This window comes from Bombina bombina, chromosome 7 (genome assembly GCF_027579735.1).
Source record: "Bombina bombina isolate aBomBom1 chromosome 7, aBomBom1.pri, whole genome shotgun sequence".
Taxonomy (NCBI): domain Eukaryota; kingdom Metazoa; phylum Chordata; class Amphibia; order Anura; family Bombinatoridae; genus Bombina; species Bombina bombina.
The window spans coordinates 17,279,514-17,297,251 of NC_069505.1; the positions used below are offsets into that span (position 1 = coordinate 17,279,514).

Consider the following 17,738-nt stretch of genomic DNA (forward strand, 5'->3'; position numbering starts at 1 on the left):
CTGATTGTTTAAAAAGTGATCTCTTAATTTCTGCAAATTTTTTTTATCATGCATGTCACACACTGTTTTGTTGTTGGTCTCTCTGTGAGAGTGGGTGTATATGTCTTTGTGCATTATCTGTGTATGTCTGTGAGGGTGTGTGAGTATGTCTTTGTGCTTTTTCTATTTGTGTCCCTGTGAGGGTGTGTGTATGTATGTCTTTGTGTATTTCCTCTTGATGCATCTGTGAGGGTGGATGTGTATGACTTTTTTTTTTAATGTGGATGTCTCTTTGAGGGTGGGTGAGTATGTCTGTGTGTTTTCTTTGGTTGTCTCTGTGAGGGTGTGTGTATGTATGTGCAGTTTCTTTGGGTGTCTCTCTCAGAGTGTATGTCTCTCTGTTTTCTCTGGATGTCTCAGTGAGGGTGTGTGTGTGTCTCTATGTCTTTGTGTGTTTTATGTGTCTGTGTGTTGATGGGTATATTATGTTAGTGGGTGACTTGTAACCGACACATGAGGGCATTTTGAAACTCATATGATTGTCTGTAATACAGCAAACAACACCCACAACTTCCTTTAACATGTTTCTTAGATAGACATATATGGACATTTTATGTTACTCCTCTAACTGCATTTCCTGTAGCCTCATGATGCGAGACTGCTATATAACTGCTGTGTATACTTACAGTAAACGGAACTAGTGAGAAACACTCTCTGTGCTTGTGTGCTTTCTTGCTGTTCCCCGGAGCTCTGGAGAATCGTGTTCAATCAAGGTCAGAAACCATTTGAACTTATAACCCTAACCTTATACTATGAAAGCAGAAGCAACAATAGGCTACTGCTATATATATATATATACTGTTACCTATAATTATCTTGTACCTTCATACTTGTGGTAGTTTGTTATTAAAGCACTGACTCAGAAATGGTGTTAATTATCTTATTTTTTTATTATTATCAATAATTTAAACAGAAACACACCACCACCCCTTGTCCATCAGTCATTTGTTGAACATGGCATTAACTTGGAGGCCCTGTTGGTCAAGACATGCCTGCAAAAACAACTCCATATCTTCTCTGTGCTGAAATACAAAGAGGAATGGCTCCCTTGCTTCTGGTTCTTCTCTTTGCATCACGTTATCTATGGGCTTCTGGCGGTCATCTTCATCCATTGACACATAACTTGGCATGGTTATGCGCCCACAGAACAGTGCCTCATTCTTGACAACCCATTGTATAGCAATGTGTAGATCTTTAATGATTGCTGGCTCCTGTGTCAAGCACATGGGAGGAAACTTAGTCATAGTCAGAATCAAAACTGTTATTTTCATAAAAAAATCATTTAAGGGACACTCAAGTCAAAAACAGACTTTTATAAATCAGAAAGAACATGTAGTTTCCAATTTACTTCTATTATAAAATCTGCTTCGTTCTCTTGTTATCCTTTGCTGAAGGAACAACATTGCACTACTGGCAGCAAGATGAACACATATAGGCCGCGTTCGGGCAGCGCTCAGGAGCTAGTGGAGGCGCTTCACTTCCAGCGATGACGTGGCGCTAGGTGACGTCACAAGCAAGGGAGCTTAGAGAAAACTATTGCATGCGCAAAGGGATCTGCTGCACAATAATGAACGTTTTTAAATAAGCTCCCTTGTAGCTGACTGTAAAAATGTTTAAATTGTGTCTCTCTTTATTAGTGGAGGATTATTTTTATTTAAGCTGTTTACACAACACCGTTGTTCGAGAATGGTTTCCCCTGCCTCTCGGCAAACATCGGAACTCTGACCCAACTTCATTCAGCTGTTCTCAGCTCAGCCCCTGTAGCTTATCCTGCCACATTAAGCTAATAATACTACAGGTGCTGAGCTGAGAGCAGCTGAATGGAGGTGGGTCAGAGTTCCGATGTTTGCCGAGAGGCAGGGGAAACCAGAGACACTGGGGAAACAATTCTCAGCATAACACTGGATAAGCATGACAGCAGCATTTAGTACAGGGCAAACATTGGAACTCTGACCCACCTTCATTCAGCTGTTCTCAGCTCAGCCCCTGTAGCTTATCCTGCCCCATTCAGCTAATAATAGTACGGGTGCTGAGCTGAGAGCAGCTGAATGGAGGTGGGTCAGAGTTCTGATGTTTGCCGAGAGGCAGGGGAAACCAGAGACACTGGGGAAACAATTCTCAGCATAACACCGGATAAGCATGACAGCAGCATTTAGCACAGGGCAAACATTGTAACTCTGACCCACCTTCATTCAGCTGTTCTCAGCTCAGCCCCTGTAGCTTATCCTGCCACATTAAGCTAATAATAGTACAGGTGCTGAGCTGAGAGCAGCTGAATGGAGGTGGGTCAGAGTTCTGATGTTTGCCGAGAGGCAGGGGAAACCAGAGACACTGGGGAAACAATTCTCAGCATAACACAGGATAAGCCTGACAGCAGCATTTAGTACAGGGCTTACTTAACCTATCTCCAATTTGCCCCGTACTAAATGCTGCTGTCAGACTTATCCGCCTCACCTGTCCCTCCTCTGCTGCTTATAAAAACATGGCAGCCTCCACAGCAAAACGTGTGTGGAGGCTGCCATGTTGCCAAGCGTCTGAGCTTGCTCTGAAAAGTGACAGCTTTTCCAGCACGATGGAAGCGCTGGGACTTACGTCATCAGAGCACTCAAAAAACGCCAGGCATCTCACTTGCAAATGTGAGGAAAACGCTACAAGCGAGTCCCAGTTTGCTTGGAGCGCTGCCCGAACGGAGCCATAGTCATCCAATCGCAAAAGACAAATGTGTGCAGGCAAAAATCAGCAGCTAGCTCCCACTAGTGTTGAATATGTGCGTATTCTCTTTCAGCAAGGGATAACAAGAGAACAAAGCACATTTAAAAATAGATGTGAATTTATAAGTGTCTTAAAATGACAGGTTCTATCTGAATCATGCAAGTTAAATTTTGAATTTACTATCCCTTTATCTCCTTAAGGACGGCAGTTGTAACAGATGAAAAAAAATTAAATAGTAAAAATAATAAAAATAAATAGTTATGTAGGGTTAGGGTTAGATCTAGGCTTAGTGGTAGATCTAGGGGGAGGGTTAGATCTAGGGTTAGGGTTAGATCTAGGCTTAGTGGTAGATCTAGGGGTAGGGTTAGATCTAGGGGAAGGGTTAGATCTAGGCTTAGTGGTAGATCTAGGCTTAGTGGTAGATCTAGGGGGAGGGTTAGATCTAGGGGTAGGGTTAGATCTAGGGGGAGGGTTAGATCTAGGGGGAGGGTTAGATCTAGGGGGAGGGTTAGATCTAGGGGGAGGGTTAGATCTAGGGGGGAGGGTTAGATCTAGGGGGGAGGGTTAGATCTAGGTGGAGGGTTAGATCTAGGGGGGAGGGTTAGATCTAGGGGGAGGGTTAGATCTAGGGGGAGGGTTAGATCTAGGCTTAGTGTTAGATCTAGGGGGAGGGTTAGATCTAGGGGGAGGGTTAGATCTAGGGGGAGGGTTAGATCTAGGGGGAGGGTTAGATCTAGGGGGAGGGTTAGATCTAGGGGTAGGGTTAGATCTAGGGGTAGGGTTAGATCTAGGGGGAGGGTTAGATCTAGGGGGAGGGTTAGATCTAGGGGGAGGGTTAGATCTAGGGGGAGGGTTAGATCTAGGGGGGAGGGTTAGATCTAGGGGGAGGGTTAGATCTAGGGGGAGGGTTAGATCTAGGGGTAGGGTTAGATCTAGGGGGAGGGTTAGATCTAGGGGGAGGGTTAGATCTAGGGGTAGGGTTAGATCTAGGGGGAGGGTTAGATCTAGGGGGGAGGGTTAGATCTAGGGGGGAGGGTTAGATCTAGGGGGAGGGTTAGATCTAGGGGGGAGGGTTAGATCTAGGGGGAGGGTTAGATCTAGGGGGAGGGTTAGATCTAGGCTTAGTGTTAGATCTAGGGGGAGGGTTAGATATAGGGGGAGGGTTAGATCTAGGGGGAGGGTTAGATCTAGGGGGAGGGTTAGATCTAGGGGGAGGGTTAGATCTAGGGGGAGGGTTAGATCTAGGGGGGAGGGTTAGATCTAGGGGGGAGGGTTAGATCTAGGGGGGAGGGTTAGATCTAGGGGGAGGGTTAGATCTAGGGGGAGGGTTAGATCTAGGGGGAGGGTTAGATCTAGGGGGGAGGGTTAGATCTAGGGGGGAGGGTTAGATCTAGGGGGGAGGGTTAGATCTAGGGGGAGGGTTAGATCTAGGGGGAGGGTTAGATCTAGGGGTAGGGTTAGATCTAGGGGAAGGGAAAGACTTACGGTAGGAGGGGCTAAGCAAGCAGACGCGTGTGAAGTACGCTGCCTGCTTCCAGAGGCCTAAGAAAGGAGCCGCGGCATCGAGTGCCTATAGGCGGGCCGAAACCACCCAGCCCAGGACCCGTAGTTGCCGGAAAGGAGGCTGACAGCCCTGCAGAGCCTGCTGACATCGGCCTATAAGGCCCATCTACAGTGACTGTCCTAAGAGCCCCCAGAGACACACGCTGCCCGCCAGGACCCAAGGAGCAGTTGGTGAGCGGATATAGCAGTGGGAAAGGTGTCACAGACATCAACTTCTTGCCCCAGGAGGAAAGGAGACAAGTGTTTCTTGTCTGTTAGCTCAGGACACAGGCTAAAGGGATCCTGAGCACAACATCACCTCGACCTGCCAGTAAGTCTACATACTTGGAGGAGTAGCAGGAGAGAAAGTCCTGCTGTGCGGTGGAACCACAGATTCCAGAAACATCTCTACAGAACAAGATAAGTTTGGATTTGTTTTTATTCAATAACTTTGCTGAAACAGTGACTGCATACAAATGGTAGAGGGGGGGTGTCAGGTGTAGAGCCATATTGTGAATATATTAGAGCTCCTGCAAGAGTAGAGCCTGACATAGGTTACTCATCCCCCCCCTCACCCCTCTTAGTGCAGCGCAACCCCCAGAAGAGTAAAAGTTCTGAATGAAGATTACCAGTTCATGAACAATTAAAGGGACATAATACTCATATGCTAAATCACTTGAAACTGATGCAGTATAACTGTAAAAAGCTGACAGGAAAATATCACCTGAGCATCTCTATGTAAAAAAGGAAGATATTTTACCTCACAATCTCCTCAGCTCAGCAGAGTAAGTTCTGTGTAAAAAGTTATACTCAGCTGCTCCCAGCTGCAGGTAAACAAATTTAAAAAAATGAAGAAATGAACAGCAGCCAATCAGCATCAGCAGTGCTGAGGTCATGAACTCTTACTGTGATCTCATGAGATTTGACTTAACTCTCATGAGATTTCATAGTAAGCTTCCTTTACCTGATTGGTGAAATAATATGAGAGTGCACGATGCTAGTCCCTTCAGATGTCCCAGGACAAACACACTAAAATGCTGCTTAGAAATCCTTTACAATGGGAGGTGGCTACTGGGGAACTTTTGAGGTAAAATATCTTTCTTTTTTACATAGAGATGTTCAAGTGATATTTTCTAGTCAGCATTTCACAGCTATGCTGCATCACTTTCAAGTGTTTAAACATTTGGGTATTATGGCCCTTTAATGTCTCCCCTGTAAGAAAGCAGGGTAAAGAGAGCACTTACAAAGGAAAGCAAAGCAAGCAATTGGTCTAAAAGGGGAAAGAGAGAGGAAAAAGAAAAGGAGACTTTTTAAAAACATAGACTAATAGCTGGGCTTGCTGTTGGAAATAAAGGAAAGAAAGAGAACAGGAGTGAGAGAGGGGGAGGAGAAAGAAGGAAAAAGAAAAAAAGAGAAGAAGGAAAAAGAAAGCCCAGAGAACTGCTTTCTTTCTTTTTCCATTGTTTACTTACTACAAAAAGATGTGGGATTTATAAACATTTTCAAGTAACATCTGCTATAATAATACCAGTAGTGGAACAATTAGTTTTCTTGCATAAAGATACCGGTTAAAGGAACTCTCACCGAATATGCCCCGGGGGTAACCCAGGGTTAAAAGAGTTGTATCACTCATGATCTTTGTTGTTCTTTCTTTTTGACTGATAATTTTGGTATAGGGCTAAAAACCATGATAAAAATGTATATGATTGCAATATTAAGTGACACCATACATGTCTTATGTTTAGATATCTAGGATATTTTGGTGTGCTGTACTTTGCAAAACAATATAGGGTTTAAAGCAAAGGTGATAATAGACAATTGAGCTAGCTTTACTCCCCAAGATAAAAAAAATCATTTCAGGTTTCAAACTAGCAAGTGCTAGCTTTGCTTTATACTTTATAAGCAATAGAAATCTATTAGTGTCTTTTTTTTTTTTTTTTTAGGGCTAAGGTTCTACATTTTTCTAAGTATTCATATTTTTCGACTGTACACAAAGCCCTGTAAATAAGGCTTGGTAGAAGAGGAGAGTTAAAGTAGGGTCATTAAAACTCTATAAGTTATAAACAGTCCGTAATAGTAGAAAAACCTCACTTCCAAGTCTCAACTTGACAAAACTAGTTTAACACTGAACTATTCTTTATGAACTTGCTCTTAGAGACTGTGGTAAAAGTAAACAAAAGTAATTCGGACTAAGCCTGAATGTAAGAAATTATGTAAAATAGGTTTGGTACAGATAGTACTAAAACTTTGGAAGGTATAATTTAAACGCATTCATATATAACCTCCCCATCTAAGTAGGCGTTAAGATTCTAAATTAGCCTGGTGAAGGCCCGCACACTTGTTAGCTACAAGTAAAATCTGAACATCATATACCCAGCTTAGATAGCTCAAGGTAGAAGGGAAAATAGCAAACACGAATAAGTACGTCTATGCTTACTTAAAGGGGCAGTCTATAATTTAATTTAATTTGGAAAAATAATCTGCACCCTCTTACTAATAGAGGTGGGCCTAAAAATTCCTCAATATCAATCACACAGTCAGGTATTATTTACTAATATATAGTCCCACTTTTTAAACACAAGAGGATATCACTTAACTGAGGGGTAAAGGAGGAGAACACATATATTTATGGAAAAATACTTAAACAAAAGTAAAATCACTTCACCAGGTATGTCTTCCCGAAGTAAAAATCAAGAAAAAAAAGGGAATAGAATTTCACAAGAAGCACAGGGGGGAATGGGGGAAATAAATCTTGCACAAAGCTCTAACAATGAAGAATTAATTAAGCAGCTTGACGCACTTTTTACACCCAAGTTTGACTTAATTCAAAATAATATCACCTCACTAACACTTGAAGTAAAACAATTTGCAACCAGACTCACATATGCAGAACAAAGAATATCAGATATTGAGGATGGGGCCCTACAGAGGGAACAGACACTACGCACTATGTCCACCCAGATTGAAAATATGAAAAATAAACTTGAGGACCTAGAAAACAGGGCCAGAAGAAATAACCTGCGTCTTATTGGCCTGACAGAGGATATCCAGGAGAAAGATCTTAAGAGATTTGTGGAGGTAGATTTAATGGGTCTATTAAACATTGGAGTAGAAACTCAAAATATAACAATTGAGAGAATACACAGAATAGGCTCAGAAAGACAAGAGGAGGGAAGGAATAAAACAGGTAGACCGGTTATTATGAAACTGCTGAATTTTCAGGAAAAAAACAAAATTATGAATGCTTATCGGAAGGCGAATGGAGAAATTAATTATAGGGGTAGAAAACTCTTGTTATTTAATGACTTTTCTTACGAGACATCTAATAAACGGCGAACTCTTGCGCCAATATGTACCAAACTAATACAAGAAGGGTGGAGAGTCAGACTTTTATACCCAGCTAGACTTAGCATATATACTACTACAGGGAATAGGATATTTACAGATGTAGAGGAAGTAAATGAGTTTCTCAAAGATCATAAAGATAGCTTAGAAAGACAACAAGGCCCTGTAACATGAACCTTGTCCCTGTTTTCTTTAAATCTTTTGGTACTGGTTTTACTTTGTATGTTTAATACATAAAAGAGTGTAATGTATACAAACTTTGATTTTAGAAAAATGTTTAGAATAAAATTAAGTTATGGGGAAAAAAACCCCTTCAAGGGGAAACTGGAAGGAAAGAGGAAGACCTCCAGTGAAATAAAGGGAATTAATGAAGTTTTGGTAATTCACAGTGATATTTTTTTTTTCTCTTCTTCTCTCTCATGTTTGCTATTATGGATGTCCTATCTTGTAAACACTTTATAGTTATGGACGAATCATTAGAAATAGCAAACCCACAGATTACTGAAAATGAGTCTTAAAGTAGTTTCGTGGAATATAGGGGGAATTACATCACCCATGAAACGTAAATCTATTCTGAGATACGCAAAAAAATTAGGTGCTCAGATACTGCTCTTGCAGGAAACACACCTAAAAGGGGAAGAGGCTATCAAATTAAAAGGGGGATGGGTCAAAGAGGTTATATACACCACAGGGCACCAAAGGAAAAAAGGAGTGGCTATTCTGTTTAGTAAAACAATAGAATATAAAATTGACAAACTAGAGAGAGACGAGGAAGGAAGATATATCATATTAGAAGTTGAAATCGCGGATAGGAAGATTGTTATTTGCAATGTATATGGCCCAAATGAGGAGGATATAGACTTCTGGCAAAGACTGCGAGATAAGCTGCTAATACACTCCACAAACACTATAATTATTGGAGGAGATTTTAATATCGCTCCCAATACTACAGTAGACAGAAGTAGAGGGAATGTTGAGCAAGCAACAAGGCAAAAATTACTAGATAAATCTACAATAGCGAGAAGAAAAAGAGAGTCCCTTCTTATAAAGAGGTTTCAGCAAGATCTAAAATTAATTGATATATATAGAATTAGACATCCTGATGAAAGAGAGTATACATGTCTCTCGAAATAAAAAAAAACTTTATCTAGAATAGATTATTTCCTTACAGATTGTATCCAGGAAACACTTATTGATATAATAACTATATCAGACCATGCCCCTATCTCAATTACATTAGATCCCAAACAAAAGACTCGGAAATCCAATCAGTTCTTATTTCCAAAATATTTAGCAAAAAATAGTAAGTTTATAAATTTTCTAAAATCCAAATGGGCTGAATATAAACAGTTTAACAATAGCTCTTTTGACAAAACTCATATATATTGGAACGCTGCAAAAGCCGTACTAAGAGGCGAAATTCTGGCATACCAAATAAAACAAACTAAAAAAACACATGCATACAGAAAGCAGATAACTAATTGTTTGATTAACAAATATTCTAGATATATGCAGGCAAAAACTGCAGATAATTGGCAACAATATATTCAGGCTAAAAAAGATAGAGACAATTACCTTATGCAAAATGAAATTAGAGAAAATACAAAATCTTGCGCACAGTTTTATAGGTACGGCAACAAGGTAGGCAGCTTTCTAGCACGAATTGACAAAAATCACAAAACTAAAAGTTTTATAAAAAAAATTAAAAATAAAGATCATATTTGGACCCAGACAGAGGACATACAAAAGGCCTTCCTTGAATATTTTACGGAGCTCTATTCAGCACAGCATATTAATTTTACTATAAAGGAGACATTTTGGAAATCTTTGACAGTCCCAAAGCTAGAAAGTAATTGTCTAACAAAAATTAATGAACCCATTACAGAAAATGAAATAAGACAAATAATCAAAACAATGGCAAATAACAAAGCGGCAGGTCCGGATGGCCTTCCATCCGAATTTTACAAAATTCTTATAGAGGAAATAACCCCTACATTAAATGCTCTGCTGAATGGGCTCTGGAATGGACAATTGGAACCATCAGCTGACTTTAACGAATCCACAATAATAGTCATACCTAAACCGGGAAAAGACCCACAACTAATAGACTCTTATAGACCCATCTCACTACTCAACATTGATTATAAAATAATGACTAGTATTTTAGCTAAAAGGATACAGGCCTCATTGGACACAATAATACACTCGGATCAAACAGGTTTCATGAAAGGAAGGTCTTCAAATGTTAACTTAAGGAAAGTCTTTTTAACAATCTCAGACCAGTGGTATAATGACAAATATAATAAAAAAGCTAACAAAGAGGATAGTTCAATAGTATCACTGGATGCAAGTAAAGCTTTTGATTCTGTTACATGGGACCACCTTGTTACTTCTCTTATAAAATTTGGATATACAGGTAATAGTCTTAACTTAATCAAGAAACTTTACAGTGAGTCTAGGGCTGCGATAATTATCAATGGTAACAAAACACCCTACTTCCCCCTCTTAAGAGGAACAAGGCAGGGATGCCCTCTGTCGCCCTTAATTTTTAATATTGCTTTGGAAACTTTACTGATTGCTTTGAGAAACAATATACAGGGGATTGAGATGGGTGGTAAGAGAATACAGTTGGCGGTCTATGCAGACGATTTATTGGTATTTTCTAGAAATTCAAATAAAAACTTTAACAAAATGTGCCAGATTATAGAAAACTACGGCTCTTTTTCAGGGTATCATATTAATCAGTCTAAATCTGAAGTATTATGGCTTCAAAAAAATCAAAAATCAGAAACAAAAATATTTAAAGAAGTAACTAAATATATGACATATCTGGGGGTTAAAATATCTAGCGATCCCTCAGAATGGTATGCTCTGAACATTGGCAATGGTATTAGACAATTCTGTGAAACCCTCAAAAGATGGACCTCTCTTCCACTTTCTCTCTCTGGTAAAATAAATTTACTTAAGATGATAGCACTCCCAAGGTTATTGTATTTTTTTCAGAATATTCCTTTTCTAATTAGGAAACACGAGATTAAGATATCTAACCAGGCAATTAAGGAATATATATGGACGAATAGTAGGCCTAGACTTAGCCATCAAAAATTAATACTTAAAAAAGAATATCTGGGCCTGGGTCTCCCTAACTTAATAATATATAATCTGGTGGCAGTGACAAAGATTGCTCTAGATTGGCTCTTGGAGAGTAATCATTTTACTTTACCAGAGATAGAAAATGGATTGATAAAACCTTTATATTTAAAAAATATTCTCCATCTTGAGGTTAAAAATCTCCCACCATATGTCAAAAGAATAGATTTGCTTAGGGACACAGTTGTAGCGTGGCACAGAACATGTAAATATTTAGGTATATATCCCTATGCAACACGTTATTTATCTATTAAAGGAAACTCAGAATTCAAACAGGGTCTCTCCTCTAAAATATTTTCAGTCTGGCAAGAAAAGGGATTATCTAATATTATTCAACTAACAAAAAATAACCAGGGTATAATTCAGGTTGAAGATTTCGAAACAATTAAAAATAAATATCTCCTCTCAGAGAAACATTTTTTTTCATTTTTACAAATCAGGCATTATTGCCTCAAACTAATACAAATAAAAGGGAATAACTGGGATCTGGCACCATTAGTTCCGGTAATTAATCTTATTAAAAGTGGCAAATATTCAATATCTCTGTTATACAATCTAATAAATAATATAAACTACAAACAACATATTGAAACTGGAACTGCAAAATGGAGGGAATTGTATTTTCCGAATCTAACCATGCAACTAATATTAAAAAGCGTGGAGAGAGTGGAGGAAGCATCATTAGCTATCCCTATGCGTGAACAGCATGTAAAATTAATGTGGATGGTGTATATCACACCTGAGAAGATTGCCAAATGGGGTGGTATAGGGGAAGGAACGCTGTGTACTAAATGTAGACAATCAAAGACAAACTTGATTCATAGCTTCTGGCTCTGCCCCAAGATACAAAGATTTTGGGGAAAGATAAATTACTGGCTGAGCAAAGTTTATCAAACTCAAATGCTCCTACAACCAGAACAGATCTTTTTTTTCCACTATAAAAAAGAACAGCTACAAAATCGGAAATTTATAACGATGATAATTTTGTTAGCAAGGAATCTTATATTAAAAGGATGGAAACAGGTTAAATCACCCTCCTTTGGGAATCTTGGGGAAATTATTCATCACCAATTTCTTATAGAACTACAAGATACTCTATACCACATTGATATCAATACAACACGTTTCTTTAGTAAATGGGAGAACTGGATTAAAACTAGGGAGATTGAAGAGCAGAAGAAAATAATTGGAAATTTCAAAAATACAATCTATATGGAAAATTGTAGATTGAGAGGGGAATGGCTTTTTGAAGAGCCTGACTAAGTTTAGAACACAGAGGGGGGGGGGGAAGAGAGGAGAGAGAAAGTTTTTTTTTTTTTTTTTTTTTTTTTGGGAGAAACTTAGTTATTTTTATGCGGTTTAAGATGTTATAAATTCAAACTGATTATCTCTTATATAGAACCCAGGGGGGAAAGGTATCAATATAGATAGATAGATTCTTTGTGTTGTTTCTGTGGTTGAAAAGGGGAAAGGACAGGAGGTTTGTTAGTTCTTTCTTTTTCTTTCTTTCTTCTTGATAATAGAAAGGGGAAAAAGGAATACCTTTTTATATTATTATGATTGTTATGTTTCATTGACAGGTATCCTCCCTATAAGATTTAATTTTTCTGCGGTCAAGGTATAGCAAATATATATTTTATTAAATATTAGTTGAAACAGAAAGTAAAGATTATGAAAATGTTATATTATGACCTTGTTAAATCTGGAAAGATTGATTGTTTAGAATTGTATTTGATGTACAAAATTAATAAACCTTTTGAAAAAGAAAAAAAAAGATCTAGGGGAAGGGTTAGATCTAGGGGAAGGGTTAGATCTAGGGGAAGGGTTAGATCTAGGCTTAGTGGTAGATCTAGCGGGAGGGTTGGGGTTAAAAGGTCACTGAAGGAGAAAAAGGTTAATCGTAAAAATTGAAAAATGGGTATTTCAAAACTCAGGACAAAATGAAGAAACTGTTTAGCCATGTTGTTTTCTCGGGGGTTGTAGATGCGTAACAGATTTTGGGGGTAAAAGTAAAAAAAAAAGTGTGGTTTTTAATATTTTTAATCATAATTTATAAAAATATTTATTAAAAATTATATGATATGATGAAAATAATGGTATTTGTAGAAAGTCAATCTTATGGCGAGAAAAACGGTATATAATATGTGTGGGTACAGTAAAGGCGTAAGAGGAAAATTACAGATAAACACAAACACCGCAGCAATGTAAAAACAGCCTTGGTCGCTAACGCTAAAAAAGTGGTACAACAGTCAGGTCACTAAGGGGTTAAATACAGTAAAAAAAGAAAGCAGCAAACCTTCTTCTTGTTTAAAGAGAACTTCCCCATGGAGGTTGTGGATGTCACATTTTTGTTGTGTAGAGTGGAGCTTTAAATAGTTCAATATTGTTAATTTAAAACAGTAGATAATACAGGTATACCTCACTTTACAGCGCTTCACTTTACAGCGCTTCGCTAATACAGCGCTTTGTGGAGCTGAAGTTCAACCTCCAAGGATTTTGAAACAGTGCTGTAATCTTTGTGAGATTGTGAGAAAAGTGACTGGCACTATTTTGTTATACGCAGTTCACTCTGTTTACAGCATTACAGTGTCACAGTGCTATAGTCTGGAAAATTTTACTACAGTAATTGTCACTATTTTACAGGTACAGTACAGTTTATTGAATACTATTTGAATACTATGCTGTGTTAGTGTTAAACTAAACTTAGTACTATTGCACCCCTAATATATGTTAGTTCAAACATGTTTTCAAGGTTTTAAACACACTGGCAAGTGAAAAGAAAGCTTAAACTGCCTTGTTTCACTTTAAGGCGGTTTCCACTTTACAGCGGGGCTCCGGTCCCTAACCCGCTGTATGAGCGGGGTATACCTGTACATGAAAACTAAAGAATTACTCCTGTGATTTCCTGATCTATTTATAACTTAATCATTACATTTGCTTATACTTTACCTAACAGAATAATCATTACATTTGCTTATACTTTACCTAATAGAATAATCATTACATTTGCTTATACTTTACCTAACAGAATAATCATTACATTTGCTTATACTTTACCTAACAGAATAATCATTACATTTGCTTATACTTTACCTAACAGAATAATCATTACATTTGCTTATACTTTACCTTACAGAATAATCATTACATTTGCTTATACTTTACCTAACAGAATAATCATTACATTTGCTTATACTTTGCCTAACAGAATAATCATTACATTTGCTTATACTTTGCCTAACAGAATAATCATTACATTTGCTTATACTTTGCCTAACAGAATAATCATTACATTTGCTTATACTTTGCCTAACAGAATAATCATTACATTTGCTTATACTTTACCTAACAGAATAATCATTACATTTGCTTATACTTTACCTAACAGAATAATCATTACATTTGCTTATACTTTACCTAACAGAATAATCATTACATTTGCTTATACTTTACCTAACAGAATAATCATTACATTTGCTTATACTTTACCTAACAGAATAATCATTACATTTGCTTATACTTTACCTAACAGAATAATCATTACATTTGCTTATACTTTACCTAACAGAATAATCATTACATTTGCTTATACTTTACCTAACAGAATAATCATTACATTTGCTTATACTTTGCCTAACAGAATAATCATTACATTTGCTTATACTTTGCCTAACAGAATAATCATTACATTTGCTTATACTTTGCCTAACAGAATAATCATTACATTTGCTTATACTTTGCCTAACAGAATAATCATTACATTTGCTTATACTTTGCCTAACAGAATAATCATTACATTTGCTTATACTTTGCCTTACAGAATAATCATTACATTTGCTTATACTTTGCCTAACAGAATAATCATTACATTTGCTTATACTTTACCTAACAGAATAATCATTACATTTGCTTATACTTTACCTAACAGAATAATCATTACATTTGCTTATACTTTACCTAACAGAATAATCATTACATTTGCTTATACTTTACCTAACAGAATAATCATTACATTTGCTTATACTTTGCCTAACAGAATAATCATTACATTTGCTTATACTTTACCTAACAGAATAATCATTACATTTGCTTATACTTTACCTAACAGAATAATCATTACATTTGCTTATACTTTACCTAACAGAATAATCATTACATTTGCTTATACTTTACCTAACAGAATAATCATTACATTTGCTTATACTTTGCCTAACAGAATAATCATTACATTTGCTTATACTTTACCTAACAGAATAATCATTACATTTGCTTATACTTTGCCTAACAGAATAATCATTACATTTGCTTATACTTTGAGTAACAGAATAATCATTACATTTGCTTATACTTTGCCTTACAGAATAATCATTACATTTGCTTATACTTTGCCTAACAGAATAATCATTACATTTGCTTATACTTTACCTAACAGAATAATCATTACATTTGCTTATACTTTACCTAACAGAATAATCATTACATTTGCTTATACTTTACCTAACAGAATAATCATTACATTTGCTTATACTTTACCTAACAGAATAATCATTACATTTGCTTATACTTTGCCTAACAGAATAATCATTACATTTGCTTATACTTTACCTAACAGAATAATCATTACATTTGCTTATACTTTACCTAACAGAATAATCATTACATTTGCTTATACTTTACCTAACAGAATAATCATTACATTTGCTTATACTTTACCTTACAGAATAATCATTACATTTGCTTATACTTTACCTAACAGAATAATCATTACATTTGCTTATACTTTACCTAACAGAATAATCATTACATTTGCTTATACTTTACCTAACAGAATAATCATTACATTTGCTTATACTTTACCTAACAGAATAATCATTACATTTGCTTATACTTTACCTAACAGAATAATCATTACATTTGCTTATACTTTACCTAACAGAATAATCATTACATTTGCTTATACTTTACCTAACAGAATAATCATTACATTTGCTTATACTTTACCTAACAGAATAATCATTACATTTGCTTATACTTTGCCTAACAGAATAATCATTACATTTGCTTATACTTTACCTAGCAGAATAATCATTACATTTGCTTATACTTTACCTAACAGAATAATCATTACATTTGCTTATACTTTGCCTAACAGAATAATCATTACATTTGCTTACACTTTGCCTAACAGAATAATCATTACATTTGCTTACACTTTGCCTAACAGAATAATCATTACATTTGCTTACACTTTACCTAACAGAATAATCATTACATTTGCTTATACTTTACCTAACAGAATAATCATTACATTTGCTTATACTTTACCTAACAGAATAATCATTACATTTGCTTATACTTTACCTAACAGAATAATCATTACATTTGCTTATACTTTACCTAACAGAATAATCATTACATTTGCTTATACTTTACCTAACAGAATAATCATTACATTTGCTTATTCTTTACCTAACAGAATAATCATTACATTTGCTTATACTTTACCTAACAGAATAATCATTACATTTGCTTATACTTTACCTAACAGAATAATCATTACATTTGCTTATACTTTGCCTAACAGAATAATCATTACATTTGCTTATACTTTGCCTAACAGAATAATCATTACATTTGCTTATACTTTACCTAACAGAATAATCATTACATTTGCTTATACTTTGCCTAACAGAATAATCATTACATTTGCTTATACTTTACCTAACAGAATAATCATTACATTTGCTTATACTTTACCTAACAGAATAATCATTACATTTGCTTATACTTTACCTAACAGAATAATCATTACATTTGCTTATACTTTACCTAACAGAATAATCATTACATTTGCTTATACTTTACCTAACAGAATAATCATTACATTTGCTTATACTTTGCCTAACAGAATAATCATTACATTTGCTTATACTTTACCTAACAGAATAATCATTACATTTGCTTATACTTTACCTAACAGAATAATCATTACATTTGCTTATACTTTACCTAACAGAATAATCATTACATTTGCTTATACTTTACCTAACAGAATAATCATTACATTTGCTTATACTTTACCTAACAGAATAATCATTACATTTGCTTATACTTTACCTAACAGAATAATCATTACATTTGCTTATACTTTACCTAACAGAATAATCATTACATTTGCTTATACTTTACCTAACAGAATAATCATTACATTTGCTTATACTTTACCTAACAGAATAATCATTACATTTGCTTATACTTTACCTAACAGAATAATCATTACATTTGCTTATACTTTACCTAACAGAATAATCATTACATTTGCTTATACTTTACCTAACAGAATAATCATTACATTTGCTTATACTTTACCTAACAGAATAATCATTACATTTGCTTATACTTTACCTAACAGAATAATCATTACATTTGCTTATACTTTACCTAACAGAATAATCATTACATTTGCTTATACTTTACCTAACAGAATAATCATTACATTTGCTTATACTTTACCTTACAGAATAATCATTACATTTGCTTATACTTTACCTTACAGAATAATCATTACATTTGCTTATACTTTACCTAACAGAATAATCATTACATTTGCTTATACTTTACCTTACAGAATAATCATTACATTTGCTTATACTTTGCCTTAACCTTATAAATGTCACTCGCCATAAACCAAAATAATGCAATTTTGTTTTCAGAATTGTGCCTATTGGTTGTTTGATACATTAAAGTTTATTTAAAAAAAAAAAAAAAAACGTTTTCTGAATGATTGTGCATATTGGTTGTTTGATACATTAAAGTTTTATTGAAATAGAAAAAAAAATGCAGTGGAGGTCACATGTTTCCTGTCTAGAGTGGAGCTCCACTCTGCAGATAGACTACTTTGCTTATATTCGGCCGCCCCTTCACGACGTCATTAAGCCAATAGCAGGTCA

At 35.8% G+C, this 17,738-nt stretch overlaps 1 protein-coding gene across 3 annotated transcripts; it reads right to left on the reverse strand.

Annotated features, from left to right (window-relative positions):
• Nucleotides 1-905: 905 nt before the first annotated feature.
• On the reverse strand, nt 906-17,522 carry LOC128665775 (structural maintenance of chromosomes protein 5-like). Of its 3 annotated transcripts, none has more exons than XR_008403182.1 (2): nt 17,410-17,522; nt 906-1,250 (listed from the first exon to the last, which is right to left on the reverse strand). XR_008403182.1 is itself a non-coding variant. In XM_053719969.1 (2 exons), the coding sequence occupies exons 1-2, from the start codon at nt 17,470-17,472 to the stop codon at nt 981-983; spliced, it is 291 nt and encodes a 96-aa protein (XP_053575944.1). In that variant the 5' UTR covers nt 17,473-17,510; the 3' UTR covers nt 906-980. The 3 variants fall into 3 exon arrangements, 2 of the variants coding, with proteins under 2 accessions (XP_053575944.1, XP_053575943.1); XM_053719969.1 differs by having other exon boundaries at nt 17,452-17,510; XM_053719968.1 differs by lacking the exon at nt 17,410-17,522 and adding an exon at nt 13,085-13,782.
• Between the last annotated feature and the right edge of the window lie 216 nt (nt 17,523-17,738).